The sequence below is a fragment of the Galleria mellonella genome, unplaced genomic scaffold, assembly GCF_026898425.1.
Source record: "Galleria mellonella isolate WM207_F2 unplaced genomic scaffold, CSIRO_AGI_GalMel_v1 utg312, whole genome shotgun sequence".
Classification (NCBI taxonomy): domain Eukaryota; kingdom Metazoa; phylum Arthropoda; class Insecta; order Lepidoptera; family Pyralidae; genus Galleria; species Galleria mellonella.
In genome coordinates this window covers 4,589,776-4,611,553 of record NW_026442074.1, presented here as the reverse complement: position 1 = coordinate 4,611,553, position 21,778 = coordinate 4,589,776, and the positions used below count along the sequence as shown (strand labels likewise).

General features: G+C 32.7%; 1 protein-coding gene and 1 long non-coding RNA gene across 4 annotated transcripts; one reads left to right on the top strand and one right to left on the bottom strand.

Annotated features, from left to right (window-relative positions):
• The first annotated feature begins 1,424 nt into the window (after window positions 1-1,424).
• LOC113522149 (cytosolic 10-formyltetrahydrofolate dehydrogenase) lies at window positions 1,425-17,683 on the top strand. The gene is made up of 15 exons (XM_052896142.1): window positions 1,425-1,583; window positions 1,831-1,972; window positions 2,373-2,470; window positions 5,243-5,379; window positions 8,618-8,769; window positions 9,691-9,809; window positions 10,056-10,322; window positions 10,918-11,522; window positions 11,843-12,170; window positions 13,304-13,466; window positions 13,771-13,889; window positions 14,624-14,821; window positions 15,564-15,736; window positions 16,352-16,551; window positions 17,169-17,683. The coding sequence occupies exons 1-15, from the start codon at window positions 1,557-1,559 to the stop codon at window positions 17,222-17,224; spliced, it is 2,784 nt and encodes a 927-aa protein (XP_052752102.1). The 5' UTR covers window positions 1,425-1,556; the 3' UTR covers window positions 17,225-17,683.
• Window positions 17,684-18,277: 594 nt separating this feature from the next.
• On the bottom strand, window positions 18,278-21,269 carry LOC116412863 (uncharacterized). 3 transcript variants are annotated; one of them, XR_008252979.1, is made up of 4 exons: window positions 21,143-21,269; window positions 20,813-20,865; window positions 18,832-18,957; window positions 18,278-18,499 (listed from the first exon to the last, which is right to left on the bottom strand). It is a non-coding gene; the product is annotated as an uncharacterized LOC116412863 (long non-coding RNA). The 3 variants fall into 3 exon arrangements; XR_008252978.1 differs by lacking the exon at window positions 21,143-21,269 and adding an exon at window positions 20,935-21,136; XR_008252980.1 differs by lacking the exons at window positions 20,813-20,865; window positions 21,143-21,269 and adding an exon at window positions 20,935-21,136.
• Window positions 21,270-21,778: the final 509 nt, after the last annotated feature.

Sequence of the window (21,778 nt, the reverse complement as noted above, 5' to 3'; positions counted from 1 at the left end):
GGCTGCATAATAATATTGTCTATGTCCAGTATAGTGGACGTCTTGCGGCTGAGATGACGATGATGAAGTACAAAATCATAAACACCCAAAAATTTGGGTGTTTATGGGGTTTAAACCCAATAAACCCAAAACACCCGGTTTTTACCCACTAGACTTTAAACCCACCCAGGTGGATTGCCCATCTCTACTAATATCATTTATCTAGGCATTTAATGTAAAAATATTCGCCAAAATTTTATTACGTGTCTTCTCGGCGATACAAACATTAAATAAAGTTACGTATAACAGAATAATATAAACTCTGTAAACTGCAACACAACCTCAATCTGAAACTGTAGATTTACCAGAGGGATACACGAAACTCTCTTTTCTACTACTATCAAACTCGTGTTTCTGCCGTTAAAGAGTTATGTTTGCATAGTTATGTTTCAAAAAGGTGATTTATGGCAGTGAAATTACACCACCATATATCACCACCTCCCTCCTCAGGCAAAACAATACAATAATGGATACCATCAAGAAATATTCATGAAGCTATTTATGTCTATCAGCGATAATTACCACTTTTCATAAGGTGAATTATGAGCTTGATAAAAATTAAGTTAATAATTAACTTTCATATAAAATTGCTCTATGCTTTTTACATTATTATTTTTATATTATTGTACATTTACCTAAGTAAAGGCGTAACTGCACTTCATACGGTATGAATACAAAATAAGCTCGTAATATCACTCAATAGAATCTCCCTTTCCCGTACATTATACAAAATAATTTTGTTTTATTAGATACAAACAATTTAAACGACTTAAATTATATGTATACCTATAGTAGTAAGAATTATATATAGATAAAGAACACAAATAATAAAACATACTTGTAGAAATAATATGTACTAATTTGTGTATCTTTAAAAAAAAAATATATTGATCAACCAATCACAACGTCGAATAAATTTTTTACGTATCGTGCAAAATCCCGCGCAAATTTTTCATTGGATAAAATATTAGAAATCTATTTAGAGTCCCTTATTAAGTCATAATTCGTATTCGCTTTCGATAATTCACTTTTCGAAATCATTTAATGGTTATACAAGTAGTAACTGATGGATATAAATATTTGAATAATATTTATTTAGTTATTTTAGTCTTGTTTATTGAAAAAAATGATTTACAAAGAATCTAGTAACATTTTTTTCAAAATTGTCGAATTTTTTAAAGGTGTTGATTAGGTTATATTTTCGTTTTACCTTTTAATCCTCCTGTCAATGTCAGTTGTCAGCTGGTCTGTTGACTTGTATGTTTTGAAATCAAATTGTACAAATTAACATGTAAAGTTTTAGCGGGATTCCTTACCTTATAAAAACAATGCTTTTGTTATAATAAACAGTACTAAATGCAGATAAGCGATGTCAAGGGTGATGGTGACGGAATCTTCAATATATAGCACTGTATCGAGGTATCCCGAGTTAGTCGAATCGTGTTCTAATAATCAGCGGGGTTACTCCAACACTGCTGATATTTATTACATATAAATAATATTTACTCACTTATAAAATGCCTCCGGTATCATTAACGGACGAGGTAATCTTTCTTTTAAAAGTTTTTCTCTAAAATTCTGTAATCCGATATTAAACAGCTGTTTTAAATATTACCTATTTAAAACACACTCATTATTCTATTTCTATTAAGATATTTCAATATTTTACCAATAATATTGGTTTTGTTTATTATATTTATACATTATTAAAGAAAATATTTGTACATTTAATTTCTTTATATTTTATAAATATTATTTTAAATTGACAAAACCAATTTAACAACATTGCAGGCTCCAAAGAAATCTCTTCGTGTGGCTATTATTGGCCAAAGTACATTTGCAGCTGAAGTGTTCAAGCTTTTACAAAGAGATGGACATGAAGTCGTTGGTGTATTTACTGTTTTAGACAAAGGCAATAGGGAGGATCCCCTTGGTAAGATACTTTGTAATTTTAAATAAATCTATTATAAATATATTTATTTTTTTATAATCTGTCAACATTGTAATTTTTGATACTTTGGGCAAAAGATTTGCCCAAAGAAGCCATTTGTGGTATTGGTCGGTAGGTACCCTTAATTCTAAAAATGCATAAAAATATTAATACATAATATTTTATATTTAATATAAACTTATGCTGCTTTATAATGTAGCTAAAAAGCCTGTTGAAAATAAAAAAAAAACAATTTCAAGTGTATATTACATATTCAACTGTTATTTTTATTATTATGGTAACAAAACCATAAAAAATAAAAAAATCCCTACTAGCTCAATAAAAAAAAACTTAAATTCATATTAGTTTTTAACAATTTTGTAAGTGAAATGTTTATCAACAGCTACTATTGCGGCACAGAATGGAAAACCAGTTTACAAATACAAAACCTGGCGCATCAAGGGGAAAGTTATACCAGAAGTTTTAGAACAATACAAATCTGTGAGTAAATTTATTACATATTGATAATTATATATTCAACTATTGCGGGTTCATCCTCATAAAACCTTATCTTACATTTCTGTTATACTTTTTCTATTGTATTTTTTATGTTTATTATGTCACAACTCCATCACTTATAAACTGATTGGGTAGGTTCTTTTTTCTGAAGGGATACTTTCAGTTTGGACCAAAAGAAATTTACTTAAAAGCAGTTTAGTAGTTTAATTTTCAAATTCAAATATTTAAGTCACCTCCAATTGTTCAGGCTGTCCATTTATAAATCATCCATTCATTTTAGGCATATCTTTATTGCTAATATTTGCAATAAATTAATTGTAATTGGATATAAAAAAAAAATATTTAATTCAAAATGTGAGAAGTCACTACACAGATTTGCATAAAATTAGAAGAAATAAGCAAGTACCTATTATTATCTAACATCATCCAATCTGTCATACAATTGATACAAATACATAAATATTTGAGCTACATGTTACACTTTAAATCTGAAAGATCTGGGCATAATTTTCTAAATTTGAAAAAAATGAAAATTTGCAGGAATAATAAATAAAGAAATATTATTTCTGACAAATGCTATCATAATACTATTTGATAAAATTCTGTTTAAGATATGTTTATGTGATTTTTAAATCTAATTTCTGTATGTAACAAGCTACACAATTTTTTTTTTATAAAATTGCTCAAAATAGTGTATAATGCTTTCAAAGTTCATGTCACATACAGTGTTATTTTATTCTGCCATAACTTCTAAATACTTCAACTGACTTGTATGTATGGAGTATCCATTATTTCTTACATCATCTAATAATAATAATACTACTTACATATTTTTCTTTAATTATTAATTTGTTTGTGTCTAATTTTATTTTCCTATCAATTATTATATACATAATATAAGCACCTAAGCTTCCAAACAACATCAAGCAGTCTGGTAAAAAATTTGGAAACATGTAAACAAGAATATAAAAGACAGACAAAATTTATTATGTCATCCTAATTTAGTAAACCTACCATTTACTTCACTTTGATTATCATAAATGTAATAATAAAGTCAATCTACATCCGGTTACTTCACTATAGTTTGCCTCAATGACTATATATTTATGATGATCAAACAATTATGACATTGCTTATTCCATTTAAAGTATTTATGCATGACACAAGACAGTGATTGAGAATTTCTATTTCATATAGTTTTAGTCCCTAAATATAAATAATACATCAAAGTTATTAACCCAATTATTTTTTACTCTTTTTGTTCGTAAAATGTATACAATATATAACATTGGTCAAGTAGACACAGTTTAACCTTTAAGAACAAATTCGATCGCATCTACTGAAAACTATTTCCACAGAATGAATTGCAGAAATAAATAAATTTGATTTAATTAACGGTTCAACATACTGTCCCAATCCCATGATTGCTAGCCCAATCCAATGAAATCTAAATCGATTTCGATAATTTATTTTGTAATCGCTGGAGTTTTCTCCCGTGATAGTACCTTTTTATTTTTTGATGATTCAAGTTGTCTCTTTTCTTTACACAGCAAAATCTTGTACGATTATGTCTACCATCCCGCGTTCTAAATTCAAATATTAAATAATTATTTCTCGTCATATTATATTGTCATTCAACAGTAAATCTTATTAAGTTTAATTAAAAATATTAAAATTTAGTTAGGTCACTAGTAAATATTAATTTTGCCATCATCAAAGGCGCTTTTTTAATAAGCAAAATCTACTTTCATTATAAACAAGAACTGTTTATACACTTCATACATACATCAATAATTTATTATTGGATTAATATCCACTATAGTGAGGCACGAATATGAAGCGTGTGCAATCTGTCATTTCGAGTGCAAGCTCCTAATGCTCTCATGACCTTCTATATCGAATGTTTTATCTTTATTGGTAATTTACTCTAATTATCCGGTTTCCACCTTCTTATAAATTATTAAAATGATTTTCTATTGATAAATAAATAACATCGTAATAATGGACATAAGACTGGAAAAAAAAAGAATTACAAATATAAAAGTGTGTTTTTTCTAAACATCAAAGTCTTAGCTTATTTTGTGCAAAGTAATCAAACTGTATAATATTTTACAGGCAAATGAAATAAATAATACACCTGCTCTAATGGCAGATAGGCGTGACAGATATATACTAAATTAATATTATTATATTATTTGTTTTTATATCGCCCCCTTTATATGTCGCTTGATAAATACACACGTTAATACTGCACGTGTTAATTTTAACTGTAGCTTAAAATAAATGCAATGATAATTACCGGGTGATTCAGTAAAGATAAGATATAATGGAAATTTCAAGAGTTAATTCAAAATTACGAATTACAAACTACTGAATTTTTAAGTTTTACGATTGAAACAGTGTCCGATATATTATTCAATTTTTTTTTTTTACATTTAAATAAAAACTGACATCAATATTTACAAAAATCAAATAGGGTCATCTACGAATAAATCATTTTCATAAAACAAAAAAATTTAATTTTAAATACGCCAATTGCCGAAAAAAATACGTAACACACTACTAAAACATTACATACTAAAATAGATTATTAGAAAATTTACGGATGTTAAAGAGTTTTCAATCGAAACATTCCATTGTTACACAAATTCGATTAAGCAGTCATGTTTCAAGATAATACAAGTCCATATCAAAGCATTAAACAAATCAAAATATATGTATATGATAGAAAGAAATGTATTATTCCCTCAACAGGTAAATGCCGACATCAATGTTCTACCATTCTGTACACAATTCATTCCAATGGAAGTCATCACACACCCCAAGTACGAGAGTATATGTTATCACCCCAGTATACTACCAAGGCACAGAGGAGCATCTTCAATTAACTGGTAAGTACAACTTATTGGTCCATATTATTATCTTTTGATAGTGCTAGCTGTATCTCGCGGCTTCACCTTCATGAATTAGTACATAAAGCATCCTATATGCTAAGTTGTAATTAACCCTACCCGAGTACGAAATTTAATTCAAATACGTTCAATAGTTTATGCGTGAAAGAGTAATAAATATCCGTCTATCCATCGTTACAAACTCTTGCATTTTTTATATTAATAGTAATGTAAATGTAATGTAAATAGGACTCTATTTTCCGCGCTTAGCCTCTCATTTGAGCCGTTGTGCGTATATTAATAGTATAAAATAATCTATACACGTCTATTTATTTCTCTGTTTACTTCTTCAAAACCACGTAACAATTGACTAATGAAGCTACTCGTATTGCGATGCTTGTTTCAACTCACGATTATACGAAAGACAATGTCTTTGCCGTGTAAGTAACATTTATAACAGTTAAAGCATTCATACAGGTGTAAATGTCATTTAAAAATATTTATCCATAAAATTTGTATATAAGTACAGTACATGTATATATACAATACATCCTAAACTTTTGTATAAATAGATAATTGCACGTAACTAGTACTGATTTAAACTATCTGTAAGTCGCTTAACTCACATAAGTTGAAACAAAAATATTATGTGTGTTATATGTGATAGTGTCTATGAACCAAATTTCATTCAAATCCATTCAACCGTTTAGCGTAATGAAATGACAAAAAACAGCAAACTTTCACATATTATATATAAATATCTGAAACATCATCAAATTTCTTATTTATTAATGTTTTCTTATTGAGTATCTTGTTTAACACTGCTATATCAAAATGTTTATGCTTATAGCATCTTGGTCAGGTAGACATAATAATGAGCCAAATCATTAATTATATTTACAGTCACCCGGGATGACTGTATATATATTTAATGATTAAAGATTTATGTTTAATTAATGATAACAAAAACACATGAAGCCATCACGTTAGTAAAGTTCACTAAACGTGACATTAAAATTTCCCTTATGTACATTTTCTAATACGTGCCACTCTCTATCCATTTTAATAGGTGTATAATTAATTAATAATAATAAACAAACCAATTATCTGGTTCTCGCTATAATAAATATGTTATAATGAACCAAACAACAAGTATATAACTTAAGATAATTGCTTTCGTAAATGTACAAAATGACGTTCCTTAAGAAACATAGTGAAAATATGACAATTATTTGTATAATGTAAAAAACTATTATTATTTATATATATATATATATATATATATATATATATATATATATATATATATATATATATATATATATATATATATATATATTATATAAAACTAGTCTTACACCTATTTCCTTTCCCCAATAGAACTCGCGCTATGTCGTAGTACTCTGAATCCTGTTTTTGATCAATGATTAGATCAAATGAAAATAAACAATTACAATTGACAACTACCTATTTCAAAAGCTCAAAATATTATATAACTTGACTGATAAATTCACTCATATCAATTTCATAACATCATTACCATTGTGGTCATGATGTTTCTATGTGATATTATGGTCATCGGGCATAGATAATGTCGTCGCGCTTTATCAGTGCAAGTTATCATGGGGTGCTTACATATCATATGTTTTCTATAGAGAGGTCGTGTAATAATGGGTTTTTGCTTTATCAATGGTTTAGGAGTTATCGTTCTGTGCCCCGAGTACCCAGTTCTTAAGATATACTTATTTTTTCCAGTTTGGATATACTAATTACGTATTTTTGTTTTATCAATAGTATTCGAGTTATCATGGGGCATGGGGTTGTCTACATCATGCCTATATCTCATGCACAGAGCTAAATCAGGACTTATGAAACTGGGCTAAACTGAGATTAACAATCAAAATACTTAAATTACTTTGTTATATTATAGGTACTTATAGAATTTAAACAAAATATTAACTTTTTTTAGCCAATGTTGCTACGCAATTTTAAATACCTATGTTGTTGTTAAGGGAAGACTAAATTTGCTATATTTTTTTTTAATTGCACTAGTTTGTTTACTTTTGGTTTTATATTTAAATATTAAATTATATATACATTTATATTAACAAATTTGTCCCAGAAATAAGCCTTGAACTTATTTTTTTTTAACATAATAAATTATAATCACACCTAAAACATGATATCAAATAATGTGTATCGTAAGAGACAATGTTTTGTCTTAGAAAAAATATGTAAATATAAATATTTCATAACAATACGATATCATTACGTGTATGCACATATCTTAATTAGTGTGTCGAAATTACGGAGCTTTAATTCTGAACAAATTATCATACATACATTTTCACAATTTTAATGATAGCTAAGCAATATGAAATGGGAACTCCTCAGCTTTAGTAATACTTAGTGACATAATTTATTGAATAAGCCAATACTAATTTTAGTTGTCACAAAAAATGTGTGGCCAAGATAATACGCCAATTAGCAATAATACGAGTAGTATTTCTGAAACAACAATTTTCCCTATAAGATAATTACTTTTAAGAGAAACGGGTAAATAATATTTAAAATGCTGGATAATGTAGTTCTTTTTTATCACATCTCATCTTCATGGGTAGAAAAAACATAAACACTACTGACAGAATTGTAAAATAAAAGATGATAGAAAAATATAAAAGGCGTTTTATGATAGTCAGGAATACGCCACACCATCATTAGTAATGACTAAGCAATGATGAAATGAAAAGCTCGGTTTATAACATTACTTATCATAATAATAATTTCCAAACACAAATTAATTATTGCTTTTTAAACTTTTCAAAATACATACAAATATATACAAGCTCTAGTATTTACTGGAAATGAAAAATACTCTTTAAGTCCAAACAACAACAGGAGCTACTATTGTTTTTTTTTTGTTCATTTTAGTTTTAACTTTCAAAGTTGGCATTATGCTCCCTCCGCCTCTCAACTTTAATAAATTAATCGTCATGTCATATCTCCAAATTCGATATCAAAAAGGCCAAATGGCTTTTTATTACTGATATGTAGATGAGAGTCTGACAAAAAATAAGTACATACAAAAAAAAATAAAAACCCTCTGTTCAGGAGTGAACAACAACTGAAATAATGATGATTACGAACGATAAATCGTTAACCCGTTATGAATGGAATAGCCATTAACAACTGGTTCACCTAAAGAAAAATAATTAATTTAATTTTTTTTTATACCCAGGACACTAATTGAAGGCGACACGACTTGCGGCCTCTCCATATTCTGGGCGGACGATGGGCTCGACACAGGCCCTATTTTGTTGCAGAAAACATTCCCTGTGACTATTGATGACACCGTCGACACCATATACAACAAATATTTATATCCCGAAGGTGAGGAATATTCATTTTTATTTAGAATTACGCAGACAACTCGCTGAGCTGAAGTTAACCCTGCCTTGTGATCCCGGCATATAATGAGCCACTCCTGCCTTTCTCGTGGATACCCTAACAGGTGACTAAGGGAATTTTATGGTTGGGGCATGGGCAGCAGCGTCCCTCTTAAAACACCAATAAAGCCTAACTGCGGTTGCCAACCCGCCTGCCAAGTGTGGCAACTACTGGCAAAACCTCTCATTAGGGGGAGGCCTATGTTCAGCAGTGGACGGTTAACGGCTAATACAGTAAGTTTATCCAAATAATTGACTTGGAAAAATTTTAAAGTCTGGGAAGACTGGGCAAAACTAAAGTAAAATTTTAAAAGCTAAGAAAATATCTCGCCTGTGCAGGTCATAAACTCGTTCCAAATTTACACAAAGCTTACGTTGTTTTTTATCAGCTAGTCACCGGAGATTTACTTTAAAAGGCTCAGATTTTTTTGTCAGTTTTCGACTCGACTTTTCTCGAGCAAAAACATTTTGTATCACTGGTAAAACACTCCTTCAAAAAAAACACTATATAAAGGCCTTTCATTACCTATATATTTCAAATATTTTACTAAACTATATGTTATCTTGCAGAAGTCCATATCATTGGTTATTTGATTAGAACTATTTTGTTTAATTCCGCTACCATTAATATGTATGTGATTGCCAACACTCGAAGATTAATTACTAATATAGTAAATTTATGACAATTCTTAAATTTTGAAGATTGAGTGGTAACTTAGACCAGCTTAGATCAGAAACTTTTTCTTTCGACACTGCTGCCCTCTATAGACAGTTAAAAGTGCCATAACTCCATCCTTGAACTTCTGTCTTCTATCAATTTTTAACGAAAGTGATCCGGTAGTTTTCAATTGTTTCTCGTATTCAGGTATAAAGGCGTTGGCAGAATCTGTCAATATGGTAGCAAACGGTACAGCCCCCAGAATCCAACAGACCGAAGAAGGAGCTACATACGACGCCGCGCTGTTCAAACCAGAGACACATCAGGTAATAAATATTCCTTATTTTTTTTTTTTATAATAAGGAAGACACGTTCTTACGTGTCACCTATGTGATTACCATAAGGCATATATATTAACAATACCAAAAAAATCATCATGTTTTGAAAATGTCGAATTTGTCTGCTTAGTTTTTGACTAAATTTCGCTTTGTAAACAATATCCAGATAAAAGATTTTTTTTTCGTAGATTATTCAAAATTAATCTGTGAAAATTTTATCATACATCGAAACAGATCGACTGGTCGAAAGGTGGCCTCGCACTACACAACTTCATCCGAGGTCTCGATTCATCACCTGGCGCCACCACCTTCATTCACCCGCAGACTAGAGACGGCTTGGTTGAAGGCAGCGAGCCAACTGTGGAAATTAAATTCTTCGGCTCCAGTCTCTGGGAAGGAGAATACGAAGCAGAGGGGGATAAACTGTTGATTCCAAATTTAAACAAGCCGGCGGTCATACACGAAGCGGGCTTGTTGATCACTGCCAATGATGGTGTAAAGGTACAGATATATAAGAATGTTATAAAGAATAACAAAATGTTTTTATGTAAGAAATAAGCTCTATAAAGAATCTAAACCAGTTCGACTAGTTCTCTAATAAGAAGCTGCACTATTTCTGAAAAATCTATACTGTAAAATTGTTTGTTCTCGACGCGCATACGCAGCTGATTGACTTATAAACGCAGTTTTACTGTCTACAGTCATACTGTCTTAGTAGCTAAAATTTGAACATAGTTTTATTTGCAATATAAGCAACTGCTAAAAAAGATTATTTTAAAATTTAGCTAAAAGGAAAAAACACGACATCACACGTGCAACAATATGTTCATACTAGTTTCATCATTGAATAGATTATAATGTCCAGTGAAAATTATTATGGGAATGGGAGGTAACGGAGTCGCATATAAAACGAAACTATATAAAGTAATATTAAGTATATAGGTATAATAATATTAATTAATATGGTGTAAAAAAGCTGTTAAATTACGAACATTTCAATCTATCTTGCAGTTTTTAAGAACCAAAACCAAAATCCATATATCTAAAAAAATATATCATGTACATCATAACATAAAAGACCTAACTCTTGTTTCAGCTAAACGTTCAAAGACTAAAAGTGAATGGTAAAATGATAAACGCCCAAAACTTCTTTAAGGCGAACGATAACAAAGTAACATTAGAATTGACAGTGGATGAGAAACAATTCGTCGAGAGCGCCCGAGATATCTGGAAGGCGATCTTACGGATAGACATTGACGAGGACACGGATTTCTTCGAATCTGGCGCCGGCTCCATGGACGTAGTCAGATTAGTTGAAGAAATCAAAGATTTAGCAAACATAGAACTCCAAAATGAGGATATATACATGAACACAACATTTGGTGATTTTTACACAGTGGCCATCACAAAAGCTAGAGGCGGTTCAAATAAAAAAGAAATAGTATACGAAGGTGTAGAATTAGAGGTTAACAAAATGAAAGTTAAATTTCCAACGCAGTTGTTTATAAATGGGGAGTTTGTTAATGCTGATAGTGGGAAAACACTGACCATCGTGAATCCTAGTGACGAAAGTGAAATCTGTAAAGTGCAGTGTGCGTCTGCGGCTGATGTTGATAGAGCGGTGCTGGCCGCTAAGAAAGCGTTTGAAGAAGGAGAGTGGTCTAAGATCAGTGCCCGGGAAAGAGGCCAGTTATTATTCAAGTGAGTACAAAAGAAAACAAATATTTTTTCCTAATTTAGTGTTATTTTATTTTTGTTGCTAGGTTTATGTAAAATAATTAGATGTTGTTATTCTCGATAAAGATTTCTTTTCAAAATAAATTTACTAAAATGAGCTTTGACCAAGCGGTGGACAGACCATTGCCTATTACATTAATCCTAACAAAGCATTAAAGCATTGTTAGTTTTAAATACTTATAATATATTTAATTCATTCTGAATTATCAAGTGTAATAAATTCTATTTGATAGTTATATAATGAATATATATCGTATATAATATGACTTAAATTCTTTCCGCAGATTAGCAGACCTAATGGAACAACACAAAGAAGAACTAGCGACCATAGAATCAATAGACTCTGGCGCAGTCTACACATTAGCCCTCAAAACCCACATAGGAATGTCTATAGAAACATGGAGGTACTTTGCGGGCTGGTGCGACAAGATCCAAGGCAGTACAATACCCGTGAACCATGCTAGACCCAACAGAAACTTGACATTGACAAAAAGAGAGCCAATCGGTGTTTGTGCGCTGATAACTCCTTGGAATTACCCCCTGATGATGCTGTCATGGAAAATGGCGGCATGCCTGGCGGCCGGCAACACGGTCGTCATGAAACCAGCTGCTGTAAGTATTCGTAATTCTTGAATATTTATCTTAATATTCATAGGTTCCAAATAAGTTAATAATCCGTACTCATCTCCGTGCAGTAAATAATACTTTTTTCGATGAAGCAAACATAATGGTAACCCCGCCTGTATTTTAATCCGGACCGCACTTAGCAAATCTGGCACCCTCACTGAAGGCTCAAATAAGAGCAAATTTACCGTTGGTGATGGCGTCCAGCAACTACTCTGATCTATGGAACTTTTTTTAATGAGGACTGATGGGAGGGGTGGTAGGGACCAGAGGGACGGGACATCCCTACTAGGGATGTCCCGTCCCAGGTCTCTGGCCCTGGAGCTCTCCACCGCCACCATTTTCCACATCCATATCCATATTCAGTAGATTTTAACTAAATAAACATAAAACATACATAAATATAAACTAAATAAAAAAAAACTTGTAGAATTACATCAACTTCTTAAACTGGGCACCTCGTTCAGCTTTGTCCGGCCTTAGTCGCCACTAGTTCTCTTACATCCCTTTTGAACCGCGGTGTGATCTGTGTCACCAATCGACGTTATCGACTTTATTTATTAATAAAATACTGGATTACAATCGTTTCTAGATGTGATCTCGTGTCGATTAACTTGACAGGGTTATATTGCTAATAATGGAAACGTTTTTTTATGTAATGAAATGGTAACCCGCCTGCGCTATCGGTATACACTGGCCTGGACACCAGTGAGGGATGATTGATGAGCATGAAAAGGCAGGTCAGTTTACCCATCGTGATGAATTCAACGACAAATTAGTCACGATAGTTTTCAAGGGGAACCGCGTGGAGGACGACCTGATAGAATATATTGATAGCAATGGGGACTAACTTCCCCATTACTAACAATCCCTTCCTCCCTAATGAAAACTTTAGTCCCTACTAGCTACTCAAATTTTTTTCAACGACAAACTACCGCCAGCACCAACATAACGTACCACGCTTCATAACGAAGCACAATTACTTGACGGTAGATGCACAAATAAGACAAAGATAGCCATACGAACCGTGTCGATCGTATGATTCTATGAATAAATGCTTCCTTCTTTTTCAAATAACATAGACTGCTTCTGGAATTAATATATATTTACCCAATGGGCAGGTATGTCCACTGACGGCGTTGAAGTTCGCGGAGCTGGCAGCGCGGGCGGGCATCCCGGCGGGCGTGGTGAACATCCTGCCGGGCAGCGGACCCGGCGCCGGGCAGGCGCTCGCAGACCACCCCGCCATCAGGAAGCTCGGCTTCACCGGCAGCACGCCCATAGGTAACGTCAAGTAAATATTTTGGTTATTAGATAAATAAATACTTTTTCAACATTACACAGCGCCATCTAGACCTATGTTAAGCAAAGTTTGCACTATAGTAGTATTTTTTAATTATTATCTAAATTAATATTATAAAGATGAATTATTTGTAGTTTTGTTAGTGACAGTAGCAAACTCAAAAAATACTTAATACACAGTAGAAGGAGGTATTTCGAATGTTTGACCTCATTTATGTCTGTGTGTGCCAAGTGACTGCCACTGCATGGAATTTGTTAAACAATAACTCACAGGGTACATTCACAGGTCAAACGATAATGAAGTCATGCGCTGCGTCGAACATGAAGAAGGTATCATTGGAGCTCGGCGGGAAGTCGCCTCTCATCATATTTGAAGACTGTGATCTCGACAAAGCTGTCAGAAATGTAAGACCTACTTATTCAATTAATCAACTTTTTTTTGTTTCAAAATTTAACATTCATTTTTTTAGTTTCAGTTTGACTGGTAGAGAATGTACTAGAAATAAAGAAATCCCTTTAAACCTAAAAATTTTAATAATAATAACTTTAAAATATATATATATATATATATATATATATATATATATATATATATATATATATATATATATATATATATATATATATATATATAATGAATAAGTATATCTAGACTATTAATTGAAACTAGTTTTGTGGATATATTTTTTTATTACATTATCTATTGATCCGTAGTGTAGACACGATTTAAGTTTACAGGACACCCCCGGTGTCGTACATACTATAAGATTTTTTTATAAATTAACAGAAAGGATTTCCCGATACTCCCAGGAACTTATCGATAACGAAATCCGCACAAGCGAAGCTGCCGTATTCATATTTAAAAATTTCTTGTCACAGTATTCGTTCACAATCTTTGAAACCACTCAACTGATTTTAATGATTTTTTTAAATGTGTTTAATATGTTCTAACTTTAGATATAGGAAAGTCTTTATCCCAATAAAATGAACCCGGTACGTGGTAGTAGGGAGACCACAATGGTTGCCGAATAGACTAAAGTATAAACAATTTAATCACTTTTTGTTTATACTAATAATAATGTCTGTAGCAAAGCCGCGGTAAAATAATAGTTAACATACGAAATTTTTTCGATCTCCAGGGTATGGGCTCAGTGTTCTTCAATAAAGGTGAAAACTGCATAGCGGCGGGCCGGTTATTCGTCGAAGAACGCATCCACGATGAATTCCTCCGCCGTGTGGTTGAGGAGACGAAGAAGATCAGCATCGGCGACCCGCTGCACCGCGGCACCTCGCACGGACCGCAGAATCATAAGGCGCACATGGATAAGTTGATTGAGGTACGTTATATTTTACATTCATTAAGGCACATATTTTGGTACCTTTGTAAAAAATAAATCATTATATATATAGATGATGGTTACCAATGTTAGACTGGACGTCTTTACTATATCTAGTAATATAATCAAAGGCATCTATAAGAGTGCTAACGTACATAATGTCTAATGACGTCAACTGTTGCCATTGCAGTAAAAGCCACATACAAACAGGGCCACATTTTCACCTAAAAATTCTATTGTTCGTAATAATATTTTATTATTAAACTATTTATTAATTAATTTTACAATATGAATATAAATAATTATAAACTACAGAATATATTAAATAACTATATAATTCTAATAACAATTACGATATGAATAGATACACACCAATACTTAAATAATAACAATAATAAATAAAATAATAAGAAAATACGTACCTATCGTGATACAATTTCAATGACTGGATAATATTGTAACAGATCCTTAGACTATTTCTAAAGTAAAAAAAGTGTTGTCCTCCTCTCTCCTACTTGCTGTGCCCAACAGAGTCCATAATTGAAATGTTACCTACTAATTATATTATGGAATGCAATAAGAAATAAATAAATAATAACGGTACTCTATACCAAATTAGTTAAGCTGTTAAAGCGCTAAGAAATAACAAACAAACTCACTTTCACACTTATAATAATAAATGTTTTCACAGCCTTGACAACACTACACGTTATAATTTTAATATTATAACAATTCTGTACAGTATTGCGAGTGTGGTGTGAAGGAAGGCGCTAAGCTGGTGTACGGCGGCAAACGTGTCGATAGGAAGGGCTATTTCTTCATGCCAACTATCTTCACTGACGTCACCGATGACATGTACATCGCCAAAGAAGAATCATTCGGCCCCATTATGATCATCAGCAAATTCAGTAGCAAGTTAGTATAAACCTTCTCGAAGGGATTCTTTTATATTTTGTATATTTCATAAAATAACATGGATACCACAGGATTTCTGTAATATCCACAATCCTAATCTATAGGCGACAGTTACCACTTTCTTATCAATAACAAATAAACTTTCAGCTTGTTTATCATTTTAATCACATTATTACATTATAAACCTGTTAAAGCATACATAGTGTTTTATCTATTCTTTTCTGTCTTTTAATGGAATTACTTATGAAAACTATAACCTGTTTTGTAGCTTTCTTTCAAATTGAGAATTTAGCACAAAAGAAAGAGACAGAATAGCTGAAGTGGTTTATGAGAGGTCTGATTTTTACTAAGGGAATATGTGTTTTATACACTTAAACAAATTAAATTTGTCGATCTCTGTGGTGCAGCGCTAAGCATACTACTTTACACAACGAGGACTCGGGTTTAATTCTCGGTTGAACCAATTTAGGAAACTTCTCTAAATTGACTCGGGTCTGGGTTTTATTGCCTGCTTTCTCCTAACATAAAGTATTCTAGCATGTAAGGACCAATAGACTGATGTGATTATGTGCCATTACTATGTGCTTAGTTACATTCTATATGTTTATTCCATAGAAACCTGGACGATGTGGTGAGACGCGCTAACAATACAGAGTACGGACTTGCGAGCGGCGTATTCACACGAGATATCTCGCGAGCATTACAACTGTCAGAGCGAATCGACGCCGGCACCGTGTTCATTAATACATATAATAAGACAGACGTCGCTGCACCTTTCGGCGGCTTCAAGCAATCTGGCTTTGGGAAAGACTTAGGTAAACACACATTTACAACCTTACCTTTACAACCTACCAATGGCCAGCCCCGGCTTTATATGTTTCCTTGAAAATAAAATATAGCCCATGTTACTCACAGATAATATAGTTTTCCACAAGTAAAAGAACTTTTAAAATTGGTCAAGTATCTTTTAAGTATTTACATGTGTACATCTTAATGCTAAAAGTATTATTTCCCAGTCAACTTTAGGAAAGTGTCAGAATACTCGAATATAGTACTAGTAATTATTGATATACATACTACAATTACATATATAAAGTATATACATTCTTCTTTTCATTTAAGAGTTTCCTCTTATCGGTGCAACTAACCTCTTGATCTCCCTATACGACATGACACTCAGTGTTTCCTTTATCTGTCCCATATAGTTATTCCTCGGTCTTCCACTTCCTCTTTTGCCCTCTATTTTTCCTTCTACTATGGTCTTAAAAAAATCATCATCGTATAAGGTGGTCCAGCATTTTGCCTCTTCTATTCTCTATTATTTTATTTAATTAAAATAAAAGAGAATAGAAGTATATACATTACAAACAAAAAAATCAAGTCTCTTGCTATGGAAATTCAACATATAATATAAACTGGTTTTTTTTTTCAGGTCAAGAAGCGCTCAATGAATACCTCAAAACCAAATGTGTTACAATAGAATATTAATGAATTTTATATACTTAAATATCTATTATTAATTCTACATATTTTTGTGATATATATATTAAAAGTGATGGTATTGAATGAAAAAATGGTGCAATTGTCATACTTTTTTTTTTATTATGTACTGAAAGTACACTTAATTAGTATTTGTTGACTTTTAATGTGGTAATAATTGTAAATAATTATATTGAATCTAGTTAATATATAAGCAATGTCGATAATAGTGTGAATATTTTTAAGTTTTACTATTTATAATACGAGGTCTGTCCGGAAAGTTCGTATAAAAGTGTTCTGGAATGCGAGAAAGAGGAGTGGTGAGGCCAGGTAAGCGCAGGACCCCTTCCTTATGTCTCTAACAATGCTTCAGTTCTGGTCTGACCGCCGTGCGGTGCGAACTGGCTTGTCACGCCATCTGTGAAGTTACCTCTTAACGAAACCCCGTCGGCATGGAGCCCGCTTCCGTTGAAGAGCAGCGCGTCGTAAAAGTTTCTCTAAACTCTGCAAGAATGGCCGTGAAATTTTTGCCGATCTCAGAACAGTTTATGGGGATGATGCTGTGAAGGAACCAACCGTCCACAAGTTTTCAGAGAGGGCCGAGAAAGAGTTCGATGTTCGGGGGATTGTCCATCAAGAATTCCCTCCAAGTTGATGGAAAATTCTACGTCGATGTGCTCAATCAAAGCTCGTGTGGCACGAGTTCGTCCAGAATTGGCGCGAGAGGGGCGTTGGATTCTTCACCACGACAATGCCCCTGCCCACACCTCTCTTGTTGTCCGTGAGTTTTTGAGTAAAAAATCCATTACGGTGACCGAACACCCCCCTATTCGCCGGATTTGGCCCCGTGTGACTTCTTCTTGTTCCCAAAAACCAAATTGGTACTTCGGGGGCGGCATTTGGGGGACATAAATGAGATAAAAAAAGCTACGACGGGGCAGCTGAGAAACTTACAACCAGAGGACTTTCAAGGAGCCTTCTCACAGTGGAAACGGCGTTGGCACACGTGCATTATGTCACAGGGGGAGTCTGAAGGGGATAAAATTGATTTACCTGAATAATTGTAAAATAAAATTTTTAAAAAACTTTTATACGTACTTTCCGGACAAACCTATACACTGTTTTTAAAAACATGTTTTTTATTTCAATTATACAAAATAACTATGTGTGACTTATTCTTTTTATTAATTTTTAACAATAAATTAATAGGTAACAGAATTTCTTAACCAATCCTTGTAAACATCTTGTTTGGACCTTTAGTTCCACTTTTCAATGACGTCCTCTCTGTAAAAATAAAAGTTCTACCAAGAGTTACAATTATTTAATATTATGATCTAGATAGGATCTGTGTCTTAAAAATCATAAACATAATACTGATTTCTATCATTTAAAATAATATTTTTTATATTAGTAATAAAATAGAATTTTTTCATTGACTTGTCTGTGCCAGATTTAATTTTAACAAATCGGTCTCTGGATACTTCCTTCACAAACCCCCACCCCCGCTCCCCCACCCCTCATTCCTCTAGAGTACTCCTTGTAAGCGTGTGACCTTAAAATTTTTAAATTAAAGATTATTTTCTACCACGAATAATAAAACTATCAGTATTCTTTACCGGATTCCTTGGCCAGGCGTCGAAGTAGTCGTTGGATCGCCTGCAAGTGTTGGCGTTTCAGATACGATTCTATCCGCAGGTTTGGAAAGTCGTCGAAATGTATATAAAACGTCCCGGTCAGGATAACTGGATTAATAATAAACACATTGATATTACAGTTACGTAACTTGCAAATCAGTTATGTGGCATGGTGTTCATAGTTGTAAGTAGGTTGTAATATATCAACAGAATTTATACAGAGTGGAACAGATTTTTTTTAATGGCTGATAATGAAATAGCAACACTGCCTGCGCTATCAGTATACACTGACGGGGCACCAGTTAGAGATAAATGGTGAAGATGAAAAAGCAGGCCAGTTAGCCCATCGTGACCAATTCAACGATAAATTAGTCACGATGGTTTCCAGGACAAATCGCGTGGAGGTCGACCTGATGTTTAGCAATGGGGACTAACCTCCCCATTACTAACAATTCCTTCCCCCCGGAAAGAATACGTTGGCTAAAATGAAAACATCTGATACAGATGAATGGTCTTAATCTGATAGCAGATTGTTTTCCCACCAGAAATGCACCACAGTTATATATTTTTTGTTATACAACTTAGAATGGCATATAAGCTGACGGCCCACCTAATGGAAAGTGGTAACCGTCGCCTATAGACATGAGCAGTACCATGGACATAACAGAGTATACTGTTTTGCCCATGATACCCCCCATGCGTTGCCATTCGTGAGGACTCAGGTGTTATTCCTCTGTACCCTGTAAATTCACGCCATATCCCACCCTTCAAATTGAAACACAGCCATGCAAACACAACTGCTTCACGGTTGAAACACGAATGGGACAGAGGTACCCAAGCAATCGACTTTTGTACAAAATCTCTCTGATAAAGTAATATAATTAATAAAAAATATAATTCACGATTCTTAGTTTTGACGCCACACAATGTATTTGAAATTTCTAATATTTTAAATACGAATATTACATTGCTGTTTTTTGGTATTTCTTAGTTTTTCACTATAAAATATTATTATTTCTTTATATTATGACATAATATCATAAATGAGGTGATTTTAAATAAAAAAAAATTATAAAAATTTGAAATTTTCCGGAAAGAATTTCCACTGGTTTTCAGTTTAGAATTATAGTCTGAATTCAGTTTCAGTTTTTGCCAACCAGTCCCTTACACTCTGAGCCTTCCATAGTAACGCGACGTGTCCATCTGTTAGTTCGTTCAGTCGGTTCAATATTCTCGTCGTTTTTAAATTTCATTAGCATCATCATCGTACCAGCCATTAACTGTCCACTGCTGAACATAAGTCTTTCCAATAAGGGAAGTTTTGCAAGTAGTTGTCACGCTTAGTAGGCAGGTTAGCAACTGGAGTTAGACTTTTAGTGATGTTTTAAAAGGGACATTGACCATCCCTCTACCATTAAGTTCTCTTAGTCGCCTCTTACGACACCCACGGGAAGGGAAAGATAGCCTAATCAATGCCGGAACCACATTGATTAATTCATTAACATATGCAAAGTTATTTTTCAGGGATAGGATGGGGACTGACTCTTTATTACAACACATTACCTATTGTTAAATATCCCAATATAATATAAAAGTAGATAATAATACTGGCAACTGAGAAACGCATGCATTGCCATGATGACCAAAGATAACAGAAAAAGTTTATTCTCATTAAAAATATTCTTCTACCAGGACAAGGTTTTTTATTTATCACAAAATCAATTAAATAAATCGAGTAGTTCCTCAAGATCCTCATCAGGATTGATCACCTATGTAGTCTCAGACATGTCTATGAGCATGGGTAATAACTCCACACGCATCGTGTGGTGGACACTCAATTTCAATTCTAAGAAGGCTAATGATTTCGTTTTCAGCTTGTATATTTGATTAATGAATTTAATTTTAGTACTAATTGGGTATAAATTTAAATATAATTAAATATTAAGAAATTAATTAAGATTACTTTTTATCAGAGTACTGAAGTCTCGGTGGTCTAAATTTCCGCATTGGCTTATACTGAAAATAATAAAAACTTATAAAATGTATAGAAAATATAATAAATAGATAAAGCAAAATTATACCTACTAATTTACATAATCACTTAACAAGCCAATAATAATTAGTACTACGGACGGGTCTTATTTTTGTACTTGGACAAACACATGTTAATGTTGTAGACATTGATTTTTTGTAATGGGTGGAATAGTAAATTCAAAGGTGCCAACGGTACGCGACAGTCACTATTCCATTAAAAAAAAATATGCTTGCATAGTTTTTATGGTTTGAAACTAACCCACCCAGTTATGACAGTAAAATTATAACGCACGGAGGCATAACATCTTATTCCTCAAGAATAGCGAATGAAAGGTAACACGGGTGTCATAGTATATTCAGTGATACTCAAGGTGCTACTTATGTCAATAAACGACGATTAACACTTTTCATCACTCAATCAGGCAGACTGTCAGCTTGCTTTTCCTTATTACATTAAAAAATACGTACAGCTAGTTTCATAAAATATTCGTAAGAACGTCTACCAGTACTAAACAATATTTTCGACATAATTTTGTTTTACAATTAATTTAATATTATTATTTAATAATAAGAGTCACATCAATTTGAAAGTTTAAATGATTGCCAAAATATATTATTGTCAAAAAATTATGGTTTGAAAAAAAACTTACAGCATTCCTCTAATCAGAGAATAAAAAATAAAAAAAGTGTTTGAATACATAACTACTTTACAAAAATTTGATTCAAATTTTTGTATAGTACGGGTTTTTTTTTAATGTATGATAATGGAATGGTAGGTACCAGTGAAGGATGATAGGTGAGGAGATGAAGTAGGTCAGTTAGCCCATCGTGACGAATTCAACAAGAATTGTTCACGATGGTTTCCAGGGGGAACCACGTGGAGGTCGACCTAATA